The 23,822-nt window shown below is 42.2% G+C and overlaps 1 protein-coding gene across 2 annotated transcripts in view; it reads right to left on the bottom strand.

The window, feature by feature from the left end:
• Positions 1–23,822, bottom strand: part of LOC133350306 (ATP-binding cassette sub-family C member 8-like) — a 98,202-nt gene that overhangs the window by 72,111 nt on the left and 2,269 nt on the right. For both annotated transcript variants that reach the window (XM_061564510.1, XM_061564509.1), the window contains exons 2-10: positions 22,626–22,855; positions 19,757–19,898; positions 17,227–17,348; positions 15,807–15,973; positions 9,785–10,027; positions 8,821–9,009; positions 6,185–6,349; positions 3,104–3,259; positions 1,724–1,858 (exon numbers count right to left, since the gene is read on the bottom strand). In XM_061564510.1, coding sequence (XP_061420494.1) covers positions 1,724–1,858; positions 3,104–3,259; positions 6,185–6,349; positions 8,821–9,009; positions 9,785–10,027; positions 15,807–15,973; positions 17,227–17,348; positions 19,757–19,898; positions 22,626–22,770 — 1,464 coding nt within the window. In that variant the 5' untranslated portion in view covers positions 22,771–22,855. The remainder of the gene's footprint in view (positions 1–1,723; positions 1,859–3,103; positions 3,260–6,184; positions 6,350–8,820; positions 9,010–9,784; positions 10,028–15,806; positions 15,974–17,226; positions 17,349–19,756; positions 19,899–22,625; positions 22,856–23,822) is intronic.

Genomic DNA, 23,822 nt, shown 5'->3' with positions numbered 1-23,822 from the left:
GCATGTAGATACAAATAAAAGAACAAAGATTCTCTGCATAGCAAGTGGTGCTATCGATCACCTATGAAGGCAGGCATGGCCAGCACCACTCCCAGCCACCGTTGTTCCCCCCAGTGCTGATGTTTACACACTGCACCAGGTACCCATTTGAGGCTGGGTCGACCTAGTAGAAGCCCGTGAACAGTTCTAATACCACTGGCAGCTGATGTTGACCGTGGTCGAGTATCGGTTGCAGATTTCATTGCACGTTGCCCTAACCATTGTGCCACTCTTCATCACAAAAACACAACCGAATGCACACACACGCACACACACACGCACACGTGCAGTAATACGAACACCAATAGGCCCCATTGTGAGCACCTGACCCCACTCAGAAATGTACAGACCCTGTCTCGAAGCGACCGTAACAATTTACTTTTCTTAGTGAATTGTGCGACTATTTTTCACGATAACAAAAATTACGTTGTTCAATTAAGCTTGCCACAACAATCCAAAATGTGCCTATTGGATCAATACAATGCAGCGGAAGCGCATTGCTAACCAGTCAATCATCTCCCAATTTTATTCTTCAGAATAATGATTAGAGCTTCATATGTAACACATTCAGTATACGAGATAATACAATCAGTAACATGTGTATATATTAAATACATGTGCAGCGTTATACGTAGGTGTAGAGATGAAAAGATGAACCAGATATAAAACATTACATGTGCACATAATATATTTTTGCAATCAAATACATGGACACCACGACAAACATACATTTAACCTGTGCCCCGTGTGGTTTGTACATCACGATCATCTTAAAGCAGCATTTAAATAAAGCATACATTAAATAACAAATACGATGAGTCACTTCATTAATTGGCAACAATTAGTGCAATATATTCCAACACGGAGAAAAAATTTACGCAACAGAACTTCCATCTGGGTAACAGAATGGGAAGAAAAAAAAGAGGGGGTGGAGGTGGGGGGCTTAAGGGGGTGGGGGGGGGGGGGCTTGGGGAGTGGAGGGATGGAGGGGTACGAGTCCATCACTGAACACGACGAAGTCACGGGTAGTGCGTTGTCTTTGTGCTGTTCGCCTTTTGGCGTCCTCTGGTCTAACACCGTTTGAGACTAGGCTCCAAAGAAAGCTGTCTCTGGTGTGGACCAATCAGTTTAAAAGACAATGCATATATTATCAGAGGATGTTTTTTGTTTGCATTCTGACCACAAGCATTGTTGTTAATGCAGACATGATTCTTTGAAAAAGGTTTCAGTTCGGTGTTTTAACAACTTAACACCTAAATTTCGATTTAAAGCTTTCGTGACTGCAGGGATTCATCTTCTTGGTTCTTTCGGTAAAGTCACGTAGAAGGGAAATAATAAAATAATAAAAATTAAATATTATAAAATAATTCTCACGATGTTTCGGCCACAACGCAAGCAGCCGTTGTGGCCGAAACATCGTGAGAATTATTTTATTATGTTCTATTTTTATTATTTTATTATTTCCCTTATATGCTTGCGTTGTGGCCGAAACGTCGTGAGAATTGTATTTTATTATCTTTTATTTTTATTATTTTATTATTTCCCTTCTACGTGACTTTACCGAAAGAACCAAGAAGAACTTAACACAGCTGTTTTGTTGCCAGATAAAAGGGGATAACCTATTCTCATATTTTGGTACTGGCACAAGGAGGTCCCATGACCTCGGGTAGGTAGTTGTGCTCACCAGCGTGAGCTTCTGTGCGCGGGCAAGCTTCGTGGCGATGCAGTACTGCAGCGGAGCAAGCAGGGCGATGACGGCGGCGCCGATGAGGGCACTCACCCCGAGCAGGGAGTAGAGCAGCGACACCCCCACGATGATCTGCCGGGCAAAGCGCCGGAGAGGACACGGGAGTGAAAGGTCACTCCTAGCGCTGGGATCTCGCGTTGTTTCAGCAATCGATTTTTCCTTCGCCCATTTATTGGTGCGATCACTACAATACATCGGATAACGCGCAAATAGCTGCGAGAGAAAAAAAGTCTCGTCTCCGTTCGCACATGTGCCACAGGGGGTGACGGACAAGACTTCATGATATCATCGGCATCATGGGCCGTGTCAAGTAGGGGTCGGCTGGTGGGGAGTTTCCCACCTTTTGGAGGCAGGATGTCAGAGCGGCAACCATTTTTTGGCTGAGTAATCCACCACAAAGTAAATTGGTCAATTACAACATTTATTCGATTGATTCCATACCTGTCAACCTCTTATCAGTGCCTACCTTATTACAGACCTAATCAGACCTTATTGGTCACCCCGTGCCCTTATAAATCTCAACGTTCGTCCTACAAAGTCCCATCACAAGGGAGAAACTCAAACAATTAGACACAAAAATGTTTGCTCGTATTGAAACGGCTTTACGCCGTATGGACCTGAAAGCTCAATTTCCCTGCACAAGAATACGGGAAACCGTGTGGGTTCACAGCTATGGAATTGACTTCATCACACTACTAGTCCCAGCTCTCTACTCCATGCTGAGACGAGCTTGGAGTAGTTGCTGTTCTTAGTTTGCGGTCCGTAAGCCAGTGGTGGATATTCCACATTTATATTGTTGAAGCCAACAACACCATATTAGTCATTGCTGACTTTTCATCAGGGAAAGCACCTGCTACTATTTTGAATTTAAAGGCAATTAAAAAGATAACGACATTTCAAAGTGAATACATCTGAGATAAATAAATGAATAGCTTAGATTATTGTACAAGACATGCATGGTCTGTCGACTTCTGTAAATTTTACTAACTTTACCGTACTTTGACAATACACTGCTCTCGACTTTGTAACAATGATAGGTAATCCAGTAACGATGTGTACGAGGGCAGTGGTTCTCATTGTGGGGTCAAAATGACCCAGTCACACTCCCAACTGTCCATGTCTTCAAATGTCCACACTTTAAGAATGCTCGCATCATAATTATGAACGAAGTGATACCAGGCGTCTGACTTGTAAAAGGCCGGATCACAAGTCTCGTCACAGCAGCTGGAGATGAGGATATCTTTGTGAAAGGGCTTTTGTTGTTGGAACAAAGGTGATTGTGAGTCGCGTCTCTCAGACTGACATCTCGTTGCAAACCTGCACAGGCAGAGCCCAGAGGTTGGGGCACAGGAAGAGGAACCACATGAGCTGATTGGAGTCGACAGTCACGACGTTGGAGATGTATCTTGAGGTCATCTTCCCACGAGACACGCTGGACGTGGAGAGGTGTAGAATCTTGTCATAAATCATCGTCTGGAAAACATTGAAGAGTTTACATATAATATAGAATTAATATTTTTTTACATGTATTCAACATAGCAATGTGTGATAGACGTTACCTGCGAAAGAACACAATGTACAATACATTTTAATGGATACCCATTTTTATATTTGTAAATAGTGTGGTCTTAGACTTGACAGTAGTGAATTTTATTTATAATATTGAATGCTTTTTAAATTGGGATATTGTAATGTCGAGTAATACAGTACATATGTTGAACTTATTTCACATCGTACGTAGCCAACTCCGCCAATTGGAGTTGCTGTATCAGGGGAGTGGTAATGCAATGTGTTACGGACCCTTGGACTTGAGTTCAATCCTCGGCCAGTGCCAATATCAGTAGCAAGCTGGAATCTGAACTGGTACTGGACGCCCTTTTCAATCAATTGCACTTAGCAGGCTGGAGTACGGTCAAACAATCTCCATGGCCGACATGGATTGGCAAAGGTCTCTAAATTCACATTTAACATGTAGTAGACTTTCGCAGCCAATATTAACCATAAGAGGGTTTTTTGGTGAGATTGTGTAAATAAAATTCCGTCGTTAAATCTGCCACCACAACATTTACAAAAATTGAAAAAAAAATGTATGTTGTCGGTTTACTCTCCAACACACCAGTGTGCTGAACTAGTACGGAATTGGCATTTTCTGTTTACCTGACAAACCTTACTAATTGACTGTGTCGGGTGGTGGCAGGTGTTACGACACATTTATATTTACTGCGATCTAACCCACAAAACCCTCTATTATGGTCTCTAAATTATGATTTATTCTTACAGTACAGAAATTGTCACAAATTTAAAATACTATAAATGGTGGTGTAATATAAGCTCAAGCGAGACAATACGAACGAAGAAGGTCCACTTTTTCTCCGTCATCTTCTTTTACTTGTGAATTCCAGATAAAATGCCCGTCATAAGATTCTGTTGACCGTTTTGTGTTTGTGGCCAAATGTCCATAAACGACTGAGCTATGATCCTCCCAGCCAGCCTATGCCATGACCACTTTGGCAGCTAGTGATGTGAGGAGAGTTATTGTTCACCCCAGTCAGGGTTAGATTTTAATTCAGGAATCCAGAGGTGTTGGAAACTGCGGTCGGATATTGGAATTTGGCCACCTGCACCATCCAGGGATTTCAAATTAGGTCAAATATTGAGACCTGAACCGAGCAATTTCATTAAATAAGATTCCATGTGTGTGCTATGTGCTGACATAGCAGAAAAAGCTATGATTGTGCCTATATGTAGCACTGGTGAATATCAACATTCAATATATTGCACAATGCACTGTGCTAACAATTGAAATAAGCATGTAACAAGGCATTTTTATGTAATTATTTTAACATACAAGAGTAAAGGAAAATTATTCAAAATATTTGTTTTTTAATTATAATTATTGAAAGCAGACTGGGATCAACATATACAATAGAGAGGCAGGCCAGAGCAGGTTGGAATGCTAATGTGAATTTGATAATGGTAAGTAACACATCAACGTTCCTGTAGAGGAATGTTTTTAGTGTATATTGCCTGCTTCGACATGGATTGGAAACCTGGACACTGACAAAGAAAATGTAACAAAAATTGAGAATGCATGCTGGGAATTACACTGAGAAAGAGAGGAACATCTGGATCTGAGAACAAATGCCAATTACAGACATCACATAGACTGTTCACGAATGTGAGTGGAATAAGGAAGGATACATTCCTCGAAGGGGTCATAACGAACTGACAAGCATGGTGATGAAGTGCTAGCAGGGCGACCACCACAGAGATGGAGCGATGGGGCTAGCTTATGCGCAGGAATTAGATAGATTATATAATTGCAAGACCATGAGGGATGACGTAGGCAGGTATTCATCGAGCAGTGGATAAATGGTATTTAATTGACTACTGCAGTGTAAGTGTTACAAATATTAGTGGCAGTATTTATTTAAGCCTCACTCAATGCATTACAAATATTTTCTTTTCGAATTTCAAAGGTGAAGATTTTCATTTAATTCTGCAATTAGGGTATAAATGAAAAGCACTTTCTAGCCAAGGTCTTCCTAATCATAAGGCCCTTCCTTATAAGAATGTCCTGTTTGGTTACAAATTGGACAAATGAGAATAACTTGCTTAATAAAATTGAATTAGTTGAGCACAACATATTCTGTTCTGTGGCAATTCTAATCTGAAGCACTCATTCACTCAAAGTCTGCGATTAATTGAGATCGGGTATGTTATATATTGTGATCAGCTCTTAAAGAGAAGGTGGATTATGCACATGGAAAACCTGGACTTTCTAAAACTCTGGGTTGAGAGAAATACGAAGCGTTGTTCTATAACATGAGAACGTGTAATGACCATAGCAGGGGAGCAATAGATGTGTACTGCTAGAGGTGGATGGCTTGTTCAGAGGGTAAGTCAAATGTCAGAGCACTTAGCTGGTGCCCCTGATATTCTGGGGATGACTCTAGGCAGCCACACATAATTAAACTGCATTCAGAAGTCAAGCAAGTTAACAGCTTCAGCCGTATCAACAATTTCTGCACAAAATAATATCGTTACATTTGACATTGAACTTAACTGAACCTCTGAAACTGGAAAATATAGTTTTTTTCATGGAAAGAACACTTTCATCTTCTTGGTTCTTTCGGTAAAGTCACGTAGAATGGAAATAATAAAATAATGAAAAGTATTTTATTTTATTATGTTTCATTTTTATTATTTTATTATTTCCATTCTACGTGACTTTACCGAAAGAACCAAGAAGATGAATCCCTGCAGTCACGAAAGCTTTAAATCGAAAAAGAACACTTTGTTCAGGGCATTTCCAAACTGTGCCCCCTCGTGTAGGCAAACAATAATGGATGTTACTTGGGGGGGGGGGGAGGAGGGGGGGGACCCACAAAACCGAACCTGCACCGCCGCACGGAACTTGATGCCCGTCTCGATGGCCTTGTAGTAGGAGGCCTGCAGCAGGGTGCGCTGCAGCACCAGCGAGAAGAAGAGCAGCACGGACAGCACGTACGCGTTGGCCAGGAACTCGCGCGAGGAGATGAAGTACACGCCAAGCTGGTGCACCTGGCCAGGCAAAAGCGGGTGGCCCTGTTCGTCAGGGCCCTCTGGCAATGGCAGGTGGCCACACCTGTGTGCTCTGCCACGAGCAACATTTGGAAGTATTAATAATAACGATTGATTATTAAATTTCAAAAAAAGAATGAATTGTTATTGAGATTTGTTTCAGTTGCCACACTATAATAACGTCAGCTGTAGAATGTATCAGGGTTGTCAAAGGGAGGGGTCTGTCTTGACTGGTGTCCTGAGGCCTAAAACATATTGAGGAGCCAAACAGGCTATGCATTATTAGGGCTCTCAAAAATAACGATGGTGAAAAATATTTCATCAGCGAAGCCGCAATGAGTCTCACAACTCTATTTTAGGAGGGTCCGTCATTGCGATGTTTGGCCAATTCCGTTTGCGAAGAAGTTGAAATATCCAGAGAAAGCATACGCATATTAAAGGATAACACTGAACACTGCAGTCAGTTGACCACTTTGTAGCCCCAATTTTACGACACTTGGCAAACCCGAGTGACCCATCCAAATACCCACAAGGGTCAGCTCCACTTAGCTTCCGAGATCTGATAAGATTGGACGTATTCAGGGTCAATTGGTTATGAAATTGTTTTTGAGGATAAACAAGCCATGAAAAAACACGGTACATATATTTTTACACACCAGTTTTTTGCTCTGTTACAGTCTGGAATTAATAATTTAAGCTCTTTGTTAATCCGCTGTTGGATGAAGGCCTCCCCATGCCATGTCTTTCATGAGAAATGTTTGATCACATCAATCTTTGCTGGTCAGTGTTGATTGGTGATATTACTCACCACTGATGTTAGCCTTGGCCAGGAATCAAACTCATGTCGCCGGGTTCATTGCCCAGTGACCTATTCACTCCAATAGCACTCTACCCCTGTTTGATATGAAGTCACTAAAAGATAAACACTAGATTATTAGTAGAAAGTGGTCGCTTAATAGTGGGCTAACTACTGCCCCACCACTCTACCTATGTTTGGTATTGGGCCACTTAAGAGATAAACACTGGATAAGTGGTGGTTTAATAGCTAGCTGCATTGGGGTGAAAAGGACATCTATAGAGAACATGGGTTGGCTCTCTTTGCCAATGAAAGCATGCTTGCATTAGGGCCTCCATCGGTCCTGATTTTCCCAGCACCATCCCCTTTTTGAGGTGGACTTCGATGGAAATTTGTAAATCTACCCGAGACATTACAAGTCCTGGTTTTTGTCAATTTGCGTAATATTATACCACTCAATGCATTGCATACACGTGAAGTCCCCCCCCTCTTCTGGTATCTGTGAGATATTCCCATGATACGTCTTGGGTTTTTTTTTGTTACCTCAGAAGTAGCAACCATTGCATACATGTGCGAGTGAATGTTCACGTGAAATCTAAATAATTTGGTGCATTTGGTATTCGTTGCATTAACATACCGCAGGGCTATTACGAAGGCTATGCTTCAGACAGATATAGTCTTCCAGCAGAGACCAATATTGCACCTCCGATTATCACGGGTGGCAACGTACGGTGCGAAAAAAGTTCAACATATATACATATCTTCTTGGTTCTTTCGGTAAAGTCACGTAGAAGGGAAATAATAAAATAATTAAAATAAAACATAATAAAATTATTCTCACGACGTTTCGGCCACAACGCAAGCAGCCGTCCTCAGGTGAAGAACAGGTCTGTCGGAAAGATTATTTTATTATTTCCCTTCTACGTGACTTTACCGAAAGAACCAAGAAGATGAATCACTGCAGTCACGAAAGCTTTAAATCGAAATATATACATATGTAATCCGATTTGAGAATTTGTGAGTAATTTTCCCAATTGACAAATTTGGACCATGGATGGAAGAGATCCCCTGAATGAGGTCAGGGGATCTCCATCGGTCCACTGTGAAGCAGACGGCCTCGTATTTGCATTCTAGATTTGAAGCTTTCGTGACTGCAAGGATTAATATTCTTAGGTTTTTTCGGTAAAGTCACGTAGGTAAAAACTTAAATTAATAAAAGTTAAATAAAAATAAAATAAAAATCACGACGTTTCGGAGGCAACACAAGCTTCCGTCTGCAGGTGGAACCGTCACAGCACGATAGCTGTATCAAGTGAGAGAAATTCCAAGAAAACAGTATTTGTAAATATACTGGTTGAGGGTGGGAGGAGCCAAGGTAGGCCCTGAATATTATTATTGTGAGGTTCGGTGCGGCTGAAGCACGCTGTTAGGAATGAGTCTTTGTTGTGTAAACTAGGTGCGGATGATGTAAAGGTGCGTGTAAAAGGGACTGAGCCTTTTTGTTATGTAGAGATGATGCAGCTGAAATCGCTGCCAGGAAATGAGTCTTTGTTGTGTAGAATGGTTGACTGAGCCTATGATTATGTAGAGGTGGTGCGGCTGAAATCGCTGCCAGGAAATGAGTCTCTGTTGTGTAGAATGGTATTTGCATGGTTACTACATCCGCAGTAATAACCTGTGGCTTCAGCTGCTGCTCGTCATTGTTGAGGTGGTGCACGATGCCGTATATGCAGAGGGGCCCAGTGAAGGCCAGCAGGTCGGCCATGTAGCGCAGCACGCTGCTCACGAGGATGGGACGGCCAAAGGTGCGGAACACCGAGCGCCAGAGCGAAGGCACAACCTCCTGTCGCGCCTCGCACTCGCGCTATCGGCACACGGAGCATTGTTGCAACATTTATTTTGTCAGAATAGGGGACTGATTAATGTAAAAAACTTTACCAAATCCCAATACATTTTCAAACAATGCCAGTCGTTATTGTTGTTGCGTATCGTGTGGTTTTGCATTGAACGAGGAAGCTTATCTAACAGAAGGTGGTCTTTGCCAATACACATTTATCAATTCACCAGCACAGTTTTTTTTGCCTAACTCTGCTTATTGTCAAAACCGGTCCTGAGTTTGCTTTATTGAACGAATGCGTGCTCCCAGAATGCTGACTGGCTGATGGGATATGTAAAAACTAGTATCAATTATTTACATTGTCTCAGCATATATTTTTTGTTTTATTAAATGTATTGTTTTACTCTTAAATTGCTGAACCAAAAAGCAGTCCAGTCAGTAGCAAACAAGTTGTAAATAATTTTTTTTACAGTTTAGTAAATGAACTAAGAAAATTATGAGGTCATATAATTGGCATACTACCAATGATATATTTTTAATAAGCCCATTCTATAATTATTAAGTTAGTGAATAATAACCTTCTATTTATAACTTTTATTATTGCGTTTGATACTTTATACATATTTTTTCAGGAAATAAAACACTTAAGAAACATAACATTGGCAAGAACAACCACGACATAACGACATTCTCCAAAAGGGGCGAAACAATTACCATACCTCTTAGAGCATAAACCATATCGCAATATCGCCACATCACGACAACCCCTCATGTGAACATCCACAGTTGCATACGACGCCACCTTGTGTTCCTGGAAGGAATTTTGCAGAAGGATGTAGTTGCTGAGAGCTCGCATGCCGATGGGCAGTTTGCCGATGTCTTCCAGGTCTATGAGTCGTTTCTGGGCCAGGCTGATGAGGTTGCCGAGCCACCAGTAAGTGGACTGCGAGAGCAGGTTCACGAACGGGTGCATAAATCGCACACCCAGGTCCAGGAGGTCATCCGGAGGGTTCACCTTCAGCGGCTTCCGAAAGAATATGTACCTCTGTGAAAAACATACAAGCACGTCAAGGAGGTGTTGTTGTCGCTGTTGGCTCAGTGGTGAACATTGGCGTGCCGTGCCCGCTGTGTTTGAGGATTAAATGAGGCGTGTCAATTCATGTCATAGGTGCATCGAAAAGTGTATTGGTTTGGCCATGTTTGTTTGTTGTAGTACATAGTTAGACTGATGGCCTTAATCTAAGTTGTCTTGTGGTTGTTGTTGGTTGTTTGACTTGCATCCCACTGGGATTTTTGCACACAGCGTTGGTGTACGGTGTTTTTTCTGCAATATTTTGCTGTCTTTTCTTGTATTTTCTGTTTGCACTCAGTCACATTCACTTTAAGATGTTTTTTTTTGTTCATGTTTTTTTTTGTTGCGGTTGCACCCGATTCAAGAGCCGAATGGCTCACAGGGCTATACCTAATAAATGAACTTGAACTTGAGCATGTAACGGGAAAAAAACAATAACTACAAGCATTGAAGAAGATCTACATACATCTGTGGATTTTATTTCTGGTCTTCGTGTAAATGAGGGACAAATCCTCACTAGTTTATTTTTAATTTCTTGTAATTTAGCGCATAAAACTGAATGCCAGCTGAGTCTATGGCAAAACAATGTATCTCCCCAGCTCTCCCACATATCCACCTCTGCTCTGCATTTCACATGCAGTGATTCTGGGGAGGTAGTGTGTGGCTGTTCAGGAATTAAACGCTAATTGTGGGAGTGTTTGGAGCCCCTACTGCAGACTCAACAAGAATTTGTCAGCTGAAATTGTGGGCCACGTTGATGCAGGCAGCTGAGGAGGTGTTTTTTTGAATGCGTGGCTTAAGATAACCTCGTGGACGATCACTTGATAGCCATATTGGAGCATCGTTTGCCACTTTTTGGCTTCACTCAGCAGACATGAGATGCAGCAAAGGCTCTCTATGCATGTCAAGAGATCCATGGGGATGAATAGATATAGCAAAGCTTGAGTGACTGGGCATCTGTGCACGTAGGTAGTGTCTACAGTACAATACTAGAGAGTTAGCAAACAGACAGTCACCTTGGGACAGTGTACCTTTCAGCACTGGTGTGTTCATGGGCCACATTACTTCAGGCAACCCAATAATATTTGTTCAACAGGATCTCCTCTGCTGACGAGGTTCAGAAAATCGAAACCGGTCCACAATTTGCCTCCCGGGACAACGCTGCCTAGAAAGCATTGGTCCAGAAGGCCCATTAGGTCGATGGACAAATATAATGTTGATTTATGTTTTTTAGTTGGAAGGAGAGACCTGTGTACTTTTATTTTTTTGTAATGTGTTTTGTCTGATTTATAGAACAGAGACATTTGGTGAAAGCAGCATACGTGAAACCAATTTTATGATTAACACTAAACTCCAAACTACAGTGCCTATACAGTAGCCGTTCAGTATTTATTATCCAAATAAAGACACAGCAATGATGTCCTTCTATGTTCATTAATCCCAAGCGCTCACTCTCGTGCCACATATCCCAGCTCTGCAGGACTTCATACTTCCATCTATGCAACATATCTTGCATCTATTCCAGATGTTAAGCTTTCGTGACTGCAAGGATTCATATTCTTAGGTTTTTTCAGGTAAAGTCACGTAGGTAAAAAAATTTAAATTAATAAAAGTAAAATAAAATCTTGATACAGCTATCGTGCTGTGACTGTTCCACCTGAAGACGGAGACTTGTGTTGCCTCCGAAACGTCGTGATTTTTATTTTATTTTTTATTTTACTTTTATTAATTTTAATTTTTTACCTACGTGACTTTACCGAAAAAACCCAAGAATATATCTTGCATCTGGCATTCCTTACTCCAGCTGCCTTTGACACCCCCAATCCATGCCTTCAAGCACATCTCGGCTCGACGACATCGATGCCACTTCCAGACCTCCCACCGACACCCGTAAATGTTACCACACCACCTCGATATGCCAGTCCTTCCCACTGGCTCCCAATTCAGTTACTGATCAATGTAAAAGAGGGCACTTACCTTTATTTAAGATCGCCCATGAACTCGCCCATGTCTATCACTCCCATCATATCTCACTCCACTCCCGTCTACACATTCTCTGCGACAGCGAGCAATGCTTTCTGTTGAAGCCCCCAGTCAACCTTTGCTGATTGGGAGGTAGCTCGTTCTCCTATGCTGCACCCCATAGTCTAACCCCCCCCACCTCCCCAGCTGTCTGTGCTGTAGATTCCATGTTCAAGCCTCGGCCCAAGCCCAGGCTCAAGACCATCTTTTTCTCTCCTACCCACGTCTATCACTGTATTCCTCCGTTTGCTCTTAATGTGCATCCTGCTATTTGTATATCATTGTGAGACGCTTGGAATGTAGATTCTAGATATGTTCAATTTTCATTGCATGCTGTTGTCATCCAATTCATTGGCGTCCTATAAGTGACTGTCTCTTTCTCGCTACAAAATTTAATATGCTCACCGTTTTTCTACAACACCTCGAGATGCCGTTGCATTAGGATGCAAAATAAATTCTGCATTCTATTGCAAATGTTGCCAGAATCAGCATCTTTATTTATCCTGGCAGGATCCCCATAAACTGCCATAGTCACTTGGTTTCCAATAAGTAGAAGGAGAAATCACTTGACGTGTGTGAATATGTATCCTTCTCATTAAGTGCACACTCGCTAAATGTATTCAATACAAGATGTGTAAGTATACAACATTACTTTCTGGTCTTTATTGCGACGATTATTTTGTTTTACCCCTTGTTAATTTTCGTAACCATTTTCACTCGAATAAATGTCACTTATTTGAACAAACAAGTAAATTGAAAACCAATGTAGAGAGATGATTGCAGAGTCGTGCATAGTGCAACACTATTTGCCATTAAATAGGAGGCAAGAAAAACACACACGGCAAAGTGGGGGGGGCAAGAAAAACACGTTTGTGTGTGCGGCAAAGTGGGTGGCGCAGATGGTACAGTCATCTCGGGCAGTTAACCCATAAGACTTGGGTCTGCCATGTCACCTCTTGCCAGTGAGAATTCCACACTTCACGTAGCCTCGAAGTGTACCCAGCCTGGCACAAGTGCTCTGGTGACGTCACCGCCAACTTAGTGGCTGTTGGTATATATGTGTGTAAACAGAGCAGAGGGACACCGATGCGTGCGATATTCACATCCGATGAGGTGGGGAAGGATGTATGTGAGGAACCACTCAAGTATTTATAGTTTCTGACTAAGCACTTATTCACATTCTCTAAAATCTGACACCGAGGATCTCCATCCCATTGGGTCACGTGAGAAGATAGAACATTGTCGGCCCTTATTGCTGAGGGTTCTCATGTGCTATTGGACAGGTGGTTGCTATGAATGTGCCAAGTCAGTGACAATCGAGTGGTAACAATAACTTAGAATCCATTTCTGGGTGAAGGCCTATCCATGCCACGTTAGTTATGAAGTTTGTGTGACCATAATTCACCCATGCTGGTCAGTGCAGGTTAGTAAAGGGGACAGAGGAATGGACCGGTTCAAATATCACTCTCCGCCAATGTTTGCTGTGACTAGGAATGGAAGTCAGGTCGCTGGTTTCAAAGTGCAGTTCGCTAACCAATGCGTCATCAAAATTAAGTGGTACGTGAAATTGTAAAAAAAGGCAGATTTTATAATATTACATTTGGTTTCACAGACTCTGATCGTCACCTTTCAGGCATTAGGCCCACATGAGTCAGGAATCCTCTTGGATTAATCAACGGATAAACTGTAAAGGTGCCGCCCATGCAACTGCTTGTTTATGCCACCACGGATGGAAGAGCCTCTGCTAAAGAGTGGTCTAGAGAGCTGCTCTAAAGGGGATTTGGTCTACTTCTCCACATTGGCCAGACATCCCAGAAGAGGTGAGAATACCCAAACTTTATCCCAACCACACATGGCCTGCCGATCGATCCACTGACTGTGGTGAGGTCTAGAGAGCTGCTCTAAAGGAGATTTGGTCTACTTCTCCACATTGGCCAGACATCCCAGAGGAGGTGAGAATACCCAAACTGTGGTGTATCCATTTATCCTGATTGGTGGACAAGGGCGGAGGGATTTAAGACACTTTTCCATTGTTGCAACTTCCAGGCCTGGAGATTGGGCTGGCAGCCTGAAACTATCAACGATTTTTTAAAATATATTACCAGGTAAGACCCACTGAGCTGTGTAGCGCTTTTTTGCAGAAACGAGCTCGCCACAAATGATAGCTCAACGAAGTGGCTTATCATGTGGAAATTTATCACAGCCAAATACGCAAAATGCATCTTTCTAAATGTGAAGGGAAAAACCGGACGACCTCGTGAAAAATCCACACGACCACAGGGAGAACATTCAAATTCCAACTATATAAAACCCACGACCTCCAATATACCAGGCAAGGTAGTTAACATCTTGCCACCTCTGTGTGTTAACCATTATACCATGGCAGCATGAAATCTTTCAGTACAGCAATGAAAACGCAACATTAAAAATAAACACGTGAATGAATGTGAACGTGTATTTTTTTCTACCCAGTATATATAGTAAATACATATAGGAATCAAACAGCCATACACGTGACACTGGCATTTGTGACAGAAGAATATATGAGCATGCAGTTGTGAAATTAGAATTGTAGACATCCTTGTCATGGCGCCATTGGATCCACCAATGGTGGCTGACACGTGGTTACCTCCCAATTACAGTGAGCAGCACTGGTGCCAGCCCAAAAATAGGCTCGGAAGAATTACATAATAAAATGGACAAAGGGTGTAATGCTAACCCTCGTGTAAAATTAGCCACGGTTGTAAATGCAACTCTCAGATGTAACAGCAAGGAGTACAAGGACTGGAAAATGGCAGTGTCAGTGTTTGAAATGAGGCTTGAAATCAGCAAACGGGAAAGGTGGTGTAGCTTGTGTAATTATGTCTGGGTCAGGTGGTGTGCTGGAAGGGTTAGTTTAACAGATGCACAGATCCCAATGGGGGAGCAATGGGAAGATGCACCCAAGGATACAATAAACACTCCACCATCTGTGGAGACCAGAATTGCCCTTGGGGCGAGTAGCAGTTAAAATAATGAAATAGCCAATATTGAGTTGTGTAGCATGGTTGACCTGGACCGTGGTGCAAGGAATGACTTAGGGCCCTTGTGCAATTTCCTCCTACCTCTTTGTAACATAGCACCTGGGCCCTTTTGCCCGTGGGCCTTGGTGAATTTGCCCAGCTTGCACACTCGATTTCTGCCAATATGAGGTATTATTTACTCTTTGGCACATGTTAAAGCATATCACTGTGCTGTTGTGGCATGCACAGATGCAACGATAATAGTATCATTGGCAGCTCTGCAATTAACAAGCATCTTGCCATTGGCATCACACCGATCGGTTTGATATTGTCAGTATAAAAGGCTGTTCAATAAAATGCTGTTACAAAACAAATATGGTGGCATATAGAGGTTGTTTCTATGGTGATTTTGTTTGTCTTTCATCGATTCAGTTGGATAGACATTTGGAGGTTTGCATTTTCACGAGGCCTCACGCTAAAATACCCTCCGCCCTCCGTAGCATTAAATTTCGATTTAAAGCTTTCGTGACTGCAGAGATTCATCTTCTTGGTTCTTTCGGTAAAGTCACGTAGAATGAAATAATAAAAGAATAAAAATACAACATAATACAATAGCACTGTGCAAATCGGGATATGGAATTAAGATTGACAATTGGCAGCCAGGCAGAAAGACATATGGACACGTGGGAATAAGAATCACTGTCTGACAGACAAAGAGGCTGACTCACCCGGAGTCGGATGATGTTAACCTCCAAGCAGAGGAAGAGGGCATAGATTAAGACGAGCAACGCGGTGATGCAGAAGCGTAGCTCGCTGGGCCCCACGCTGTGCTGGCAGAACTGAACCAGCTTCAGCAGCTTCATGGTGAAGGCCAACAGCCAGTATCCCAGCAGGGCTGCCGAAGACACAGACCCAGCAGAATTATATTCTTAGGTTTTTTCGGTAAAGTCACGTAGGTAAAAAGTTAAAATTAAAATTCCTAAAAGTAAAATTAAAATAAAATTAAAATAAAAATCACGACGTTTCGGAGGCAACACAAGCTTCCGTCTTCAGGTGGAACCGTCACATCAAGGGTGTAATGCTAACCCTCGTGTAACGGTTGTGACGGTTCCACCTGAAGACGGAAGCTTGTGTTGCCTCCGAAACGCCGTGATTTATTTATTTATTTAACTTTTATTTTACTTTTATTAATTTTTATTTTTTACCTACGTGACTTTACCGAAAAAACCTAAAAATATGAATCCTTGCAGTCACGAAAGCTTAAAATCTAGAATCCAGCAGAATTACTTTCTGAGATGGCACTGTCTCTTCCCTGTGTCCTTCCCTTTCTCTGTACTCTTTCCCTTCCCTACTACAGACTGTATCACACCTCTCCCTGTCCTCTTGTCTTTAATCAATTCCTCCTTTTGTTATCTTTTCAACCCCGCTTGCCTCCCATCTCCCCATGGCCTACTTCTGCTTCCAGCACTTGTTGTCAATATCAGTTTTCTTCATCACGAGCCACGTATGTCATTGGTAAAAATACAACTTTTTGTCATCTTCAATGAATCATCTGTATTTAATTACTAGAGATGGAAATAGATTTTCTGAAAATGTCGTATACGACAGAATAAAAATTTGAAATGTATTCCTCTATTAAAATGTCAAAATACAGCTGCAAATGAAATACAAAAAATGGGTTTAATAATTGAACCCATGAGCATGTTATGTTTGCTTAACAGACCACCATTAGATTTTTTACAAGATGTATTAAGTTAATTTGAGACGATTAATTATTCAAATCAAAATTACAACTGATATAATTATAACTGTGTTCTGTTTTCCTTTGATCTCGAAGCATGTCTTAAAAGTAATGTATTCCCTGGCCCACACCACAGCATGCACATGAAGAGCCCATTGTGAATCCACTCCTGGATAAGGGCCTCCCCACGCTGTGCAGATCATTGAAATTATCTGAGCAGAATTCACCACGCCGGTCAGTAGGGGTCGGCAAAGGTGGGCAGCATGGATGTTAGGAATATAGAAGTACAAAACAATTGATTGTGCTGCCCTGAGCTCTGCTTGCCAATAACGCAGCCCTGCTCTAAGTATACAATTAATAGCTAAATAAAACAGTGCACAGACAGGAATGTAAGATACATGGCTTACCCAGCAAGAGCTTCGGGAAGTTGGACGTCTCGATGTTGTGGTAATAGACGATGGAGGCCAAGCCAGCGATGAACCCCATCATGGGTGGCATGTAGAGGTGGAGGTGGCTCGTTGGCAGGAAGCTGCAATCAAATCCAGAAGAGTGCAATATCGGGTTTGTACATGTGGCGGTGGTGGTGTGTGTGTTTCGGTAACGAGGCTTACTCACGTGAGGCATTCATTTGGCTTTAATCAGAATCAGAAAGGGTTTTATTCGCCATGAAAGTTAGCACAAACAAGGAATTTACTATGGCAGGAAGGTGCATACATTCAACATGTCAGAATCTTAAAACTTAAATAAGTGGTATACAGTCTAACTATACTAAAAAGTCTATACTCAGGGGCTAAAGTATGTAAAATTTTGAAAAAGTATACAATATAAAATGTAAACTAGCCGTAATATACAATCCTAAAACACAAAAATACAAATAGGGTAACATAATTTGGTGATCAAGGGAAATGTCCCAAGTTCAATATGTTTTCATTCGACAGGCACGAATGAACATGCAACGTCTGACTTGTGCGCTGGCAAAAACCCCTGAAGAAAATGTGGCAATCTGTGCAGCGTGAGTGTTTCTGAATAGCTTGTTAAAAGCTAATTAAATCCTAATGACACTGACAAAGAAGACAGCGCACCAGTGATGCTTTCATAACCAAAGTTTTGCACAAACTGCCAGCATCAATTTTTGTTAAGTAATCAGTTTAGAAAACTGTGAAGGCAAATAAAAAAATAATTCAATTAATTTGAAGTATCATTTCCAAAAATAATACTGTAACGTAATTCATCCACTCATTAGAGCCTTGGCATATAACAGGAGCTTGCTGGCACCTACTCCAACAAGCATCATGGCAAAAATTTAATCTGTATGCGCTTGGCAGTGTGTCCGTGTATGTGTGTGGAGAGCAATACATAAACACCAGCACTGAGGAGACAAAGGTGACCTCACCACCGAGTGTGGTACTGTTGACACCATGCTGGCGTGCACTGTGCTGGCCTTAACGGGTGCTCGCTAACAGGGCATGGCTCAATATCCTATGTTGGCGAAGCTGAAGATCTCTTCGAGTGGATATAGTGGTTCAGTGGTTATCCCTTTCAATTGCGCACGTGAGTTTCATACCCGGCCACGGATAACACAAGTGGTCAATAGTGTACTTTCAGAACCTGTCTGTTCTTGGGCATCCATCCTGTGGATTAATTCAGTTCTAGATTTGAAGCTTTCGTGACTGCAAGGATTCATATTCTTGGGTTGTTTCGGTAAAGTCACGTAGGTAAAAATTTTTAATTAATAAAAGTAAAATAAAAATAAAATAAAAATTATGACGATTAATTCAGCCTTAAATGCCAAGTGTGACCATCAGCACAGGGGGAGACAAAGGTGGTTGCGCGTGGTATTGGCCACCTTTACTCTTGTGTGCGTCAGACCAGCTGATATGGGTGTCTCGCGAACAGCACTTACAGTCTACTTGGCTGTCGGGGGTGTGTGAGTCTTTGTTAAGCCTGAATTGGTGGCAGACGTTTGTTAACAACAGGCAGGAGGTGGAGCAATGATGGAAGAGGTCGTCAGGTGGTTCAAAGATAAATCTGGCAGCAGGTGGAACATATTGTATATTCGGTATCATTACAATCCATACGGCGTTCTGTATGTATGCTGAACTTCTTTCACATCGTGCATAGCCAGCCGTGCTAATCCGAGGTGTCTGCTCGTGTTCTATTAGTGAGCATTCGATCCACTGCTGGATGAAGGCCTCTCAATGGCTTTACTTCGCAACGGGGGTTATTTGACCATACTTCACCATGCTGGTCAGCGTGGGTTGGTGCAGGACAGGCAGGAAGCAAGCGTAGACGGAGCATAGGGCAGTACCATGGATTCTGCTGCACTGCCCTCTGTTGACAGCACAACCCCGGCAACAGCCTACAACTGTCCGACCGAATCGCGTGGGGGATGTGATTGATCGCGTCCCGTCTCGGAAGCCAACCAAGTAGGTTTGGACACTGTTTGGATGGGTGACCACCAGGAAAAAGGACACTGCTCCTCTTATGTATGTTGAACTTCTTTTGTACCGTACGTAGACAACCGTGCTGATTGGAGGTGCGGGGAAGGACAACAAATTAAACACAAAAAGTGGTTCTAAAGAAATTAGTTTGCAATCTAGACTGAAAAGTGCATTGCTCCAGTGGCTTGCTAATATCGGAAGGAAGAGCGTTCCAGACGGCCGCAGAAGCGCATCTGAAAGCGCGCGATGCGGTGACCGTCTTAGTTCGATGGCCAGTCAAAATCCGCTGCGAGGATGACCGGAGTTCGCGTGATGGTGTATGCACCTTGGCGAGATCAGCGAGGTATTGTGCTTGATTTGCGGCAAAGCACTTTGTGTGCAACGAGTGCGACCTTGTAACTTATTTGTTCGGCAAAACCGTAAGCCAATGCAGCTCGGCGAGCACTGGACAAACACGGTCGGATCTCGCAGTACCGGTCGAGGAAACGCTGCTCACCTGTCCGAGACCATGCCCTCGGCAATCTCGCAGAAGCCCACAAAGAAGAGGGTGAACGTGAGGACCCAGCGCAGGCTGTGCCCCGGGAAGTGTAGCCAGGTGCTGTGGTGGATCTGCACCTTGGAGCTCTGGCTGCCCCAGCCTGCACCGCAGTCAATAGACAACAACAACAACAAAGAGCATAGTCCAGCACTGTCACATGAGCCAGTGCCGCAATGGGAAATGTAACTTAATCCCAAAACATATTCTTGGTTCATCTTCTTGGTTCTTTCGGTAAAGTCACGTAGAATGGAAATAATAAAATAATAAAAATAAAACATAAAATAATTCTCACGACATATTCTTGATTCTTTTGGTAAAGTCACGTAGAAGGGAAATAATAAAATAATAAAAATATAAAACAATAACATTTTCACGATGTTGCGACTGCAACACAAGCAATCATCATCAGGTGTGAAATCCACAGCAAGAAAATTTATTATTTTATTATTTCCCTTCTACGTGACTTCACCGAAATAACCAAGAATATGAATCCCTGCAGTCACGGAAGCTTTAAATCAAAACTTAATCCCAAAACCTTTACACATGTAGACACTTATCTGAAGCAGTTTTACCTGTGACTCCCATTATCTGTGGACCAAATCAGACCCCAAAGAATATATCTGCAGATTCAATCTTGCCATTACATTATCCTCGTTTTTCTCCCAGAACATACACATTTACACAGACTCACACCGAGGTCATGAACCGGGTATGATCATGGCACACACAAGAAATCTTGCGCTTAGGAGACAAGGGTTGGTGAATCACGCAGGTATTTGAGTCTCTCCCACACGCTGCTTGCTGTAAGGTGGCTAGAAAATGGCAGTACGGCAATTGTGATCATGAACCCGTCTGTGTGAACCTTTGAGCGTTATCCTCTAGCGTGCATTGGACTTCTCTGGGTCCACAGGTTTCTTCTCACATACAAAATAGTCTTGAGACCTCAATAAATAAATGGCATCAGTTTCATTTTTAATGAATGGACATTTAGTCCTTGGGTCACATCAGTAGTCAGTGTTACCTCAAGTGGCAAAACTAGTGGTACTGATGTCTTTACGTGACCAATTAAAGTGAATTACTAAAATGCGATTGCTAATTAACATGTTTTATTGGTCCATATCAAAAAATGTAATGTGTATTCGTGAAACATTAGTTCCTCAAGCGGTAGCGAAAAACAAAACCTGCACAGTTGGGCCCCTAAACTAACAGTAGGCATGTGGTATTATATAAATTGATATATTACAAAGGATACTTACACTCGCAAAAGAGGAATCGAATTGTGCACATGAGAATAGTTTACATATCGACTAAATATTACGTGTTGATTTGACATCTGCAGCCACTAGCGGCGTTGCATTCACCTACGTATTTTAACAACATCATCACCCTAAATCATGACAATTCATAATTACCCAACAGATCACTTTGTAATAAAAGCATGACTCATTTTGCTTGTTGGCTGCTCATCAAATTCTGTCATATTTAATTTGATTAAAAAAAATTGGAGCAGAAATGTGTGCATGCGATACTGTATTAACTTAAATGCGCACATCCCAAAAAACACTTTTTTACTTAATTGTACATTTATAATAATGCTCAATAAAGTTCAATACGACAGTAGCATGACAGTGACTCAGTGTCCTCTGGCCCCTGCTCTGAGTGCACTGAAACTGACACGCACAAATTCGCAAAGGCATTCGAGCACGGTTGATATTTTCCCGAGCAAATCTTTCACCGGCCAATGGGCCTTCGTTTCTGACGGGTTTTGCCACAGATGGCCCTGAGATTCCCGCAAGATTAGTCTTCTCTGTCACAACAGTCACGCACCAGGACATTGCCAATGAATACTCACCGAATGCTTGTGATTGTGCCCAATGGGGATGTGCAACATACTGATATTTGCAGAGTCGTTTAGCGTTGCCAAAACAATGTCCTATTATACGATTCTACAGTGTATCTTAGAAATGACATCAGCAGACATACTATATCTCCCATATAATTGTAGGCACATTGGGAGACCCTTGTCCTTATTGGGGAAAATATAACACAGTGCAAAAGCTGAATAAGAAATGCTGACTTGCATTTAGCTTTGTATACAAACTGCACATTAACGTCACGGGCCAGGCATTGTTATTTATATGCATGCATTAACCCCCCCCCCCGGCCTTCGTTCCTGAGTGACGACATCACATTTATCCCTCTATTTAAGAACGAAACAGGAGGATTTCTCCACAAACCTGGCTGTCGCCTGGTGATGTTAGTGTAATTACTGGCGAAACGTCGTACTCAGATTGTAAATGCTGTGGGTTTACTCTCAAACACACCGGTGTGCTGTACTAGTAACGAATTGCCATGTTTTGTTTCGCGTGACAAACCTTACTAATTGGCTGTGTCGGGTGGTGGCAGGTTTAACGACACATTTATATTAACGCGATTTAACCCAAAAAACCTCTGTTATGGTTAATATCGCTCGCGAAAGCCTCCGTGTTAAACAGGGAGTCCCAGTATAATTATATCCTGTAACGACAGCGTATGATTGTTCATTCAAGAATGGGCTGTGATGTTCGTTTATACATTTTAAATCGTTTGTAAAGATGTATTCTATATAGATAGACAATATCTATATAACATGACATTCTATAAATGAACTAAATAAGTCTTCCTGGAAATAACAAGAGGTTTTTTTTCAAGGAAACGAACACACTAAGGGCCACTCCACACCTGAATTAGCCCGTCAATTCTAAGACCCACTGTAACAAGGTGAAGCAGAGTGGCAGATCGCAGTGCCTGGCGTGGTATGAACACCATCGGTGGTGTCATCTCTTGCCTATGAAGAGGATGGGGCACGTGATGAAGAGCAGGAAGACGTGAGGCACCAGGTTGAGAGCATCCACAAAGCAGGCATTTTTGAGGACGCCCTTGTCCACGCTGTAAGCGGAGCTGTTGTCACTTCCGCAGAAGGAAAGAGGCATCCTTCACCCAGGCAGCTTAAAATGGCAGGTGCTGCCAATTCCTCCTAAAGTTCACCTGTTTATTGATGCAAAATAGTTGCTGTACCTGTATCGGTAATTAAAAACACACACACACAGCAGGAATTTTAAGAATTTCGAGCTGGCAAATAAAAAGCACATATCCAGTACCAATGACGTGAATTATTGTAGTTTTTATTCAATTAACTTCAGACATGCCTTTGGGTTTTAGCACCACCTTGCTACTATGGCTACTGTATATTTAGTTCAATGGATGGATGATAAATGGCATACAATGCCCACTCTCCAGCTTTGCCTTTTACAAACATGCAGTGGCATAGTCTCTGGTGTTTCCTCAATATCCATTGCTTCGTGATTCGCAGATTGCAGTCCGGTGGTCTTTTGCAAACTGTGATCTCAAAAAAAAACGTGCATTTTGGAAAGAGGGATTTTTTTTTATGTATGCGGATGTTTGTGTATTCATTATTATCCACGTACTACTCTTGGTTTTCAAGTTCTAAACCAAGTTTCTAAAAAGGAAACATCTTTACATGACTCAATATCAGTAGGGTTATGGTTTAAATTGCATTGCATTGACTTGCGTGACTTATATAAGCCCTGTTCCATACCAGTTGACGAGGTAACGTATCCCTTGCCGTAATTATGTTCTCGGGGACATTGAGAGATTACTGCACTTGAAAACTAAGCTGCTTCGCCGCAGTTGTGCAGACTTGTATTAACGCTTTGAGATGTGGCAATGGAGGGAAGGTGGCAGTGACAGGAGTTCGAACAAACGACGTTAACACAAGCACCATTCACGATGACGAGCTGTAGTATTATGCAATCGCTGATGTAATTTATCACACGAAAAAGACATGACCGTTTGGCACCAGTACACATTGACGCACAGGACGACATTTACTCATTGCCAACCCTTAAGCACTCGCTCATTAACATCTGTGGCTACTCGCAATGAACGAAACACGTGCCGCTCAAATACATGCGCTCCAACCCAGCCTCGTATCTCTACGCACTCTCTCGCCCTCTTCCAATGG

This window comes from Lethenteron reissneri, chromosome 33 (genome assembly GCF_015708825.2).
Source record: "Lethenteron reissneri isolate LAM-NWPU_2019-01 chromosome 33, ASM1570882v1, whole genome shotgun sequence".
Lineage (NCBI taxonomy): Eukaryota > Metazoa > Chordata > Hyperoartia > Petromyzontiformes > Petromyzontidae > Lethenteron > Lethenteron reissneri.
The sequence above is the reverse complement of the archived record's forward strand: the minus strand, read 5'-3'. Positions and strand labels throughout refer to the sequence as shown.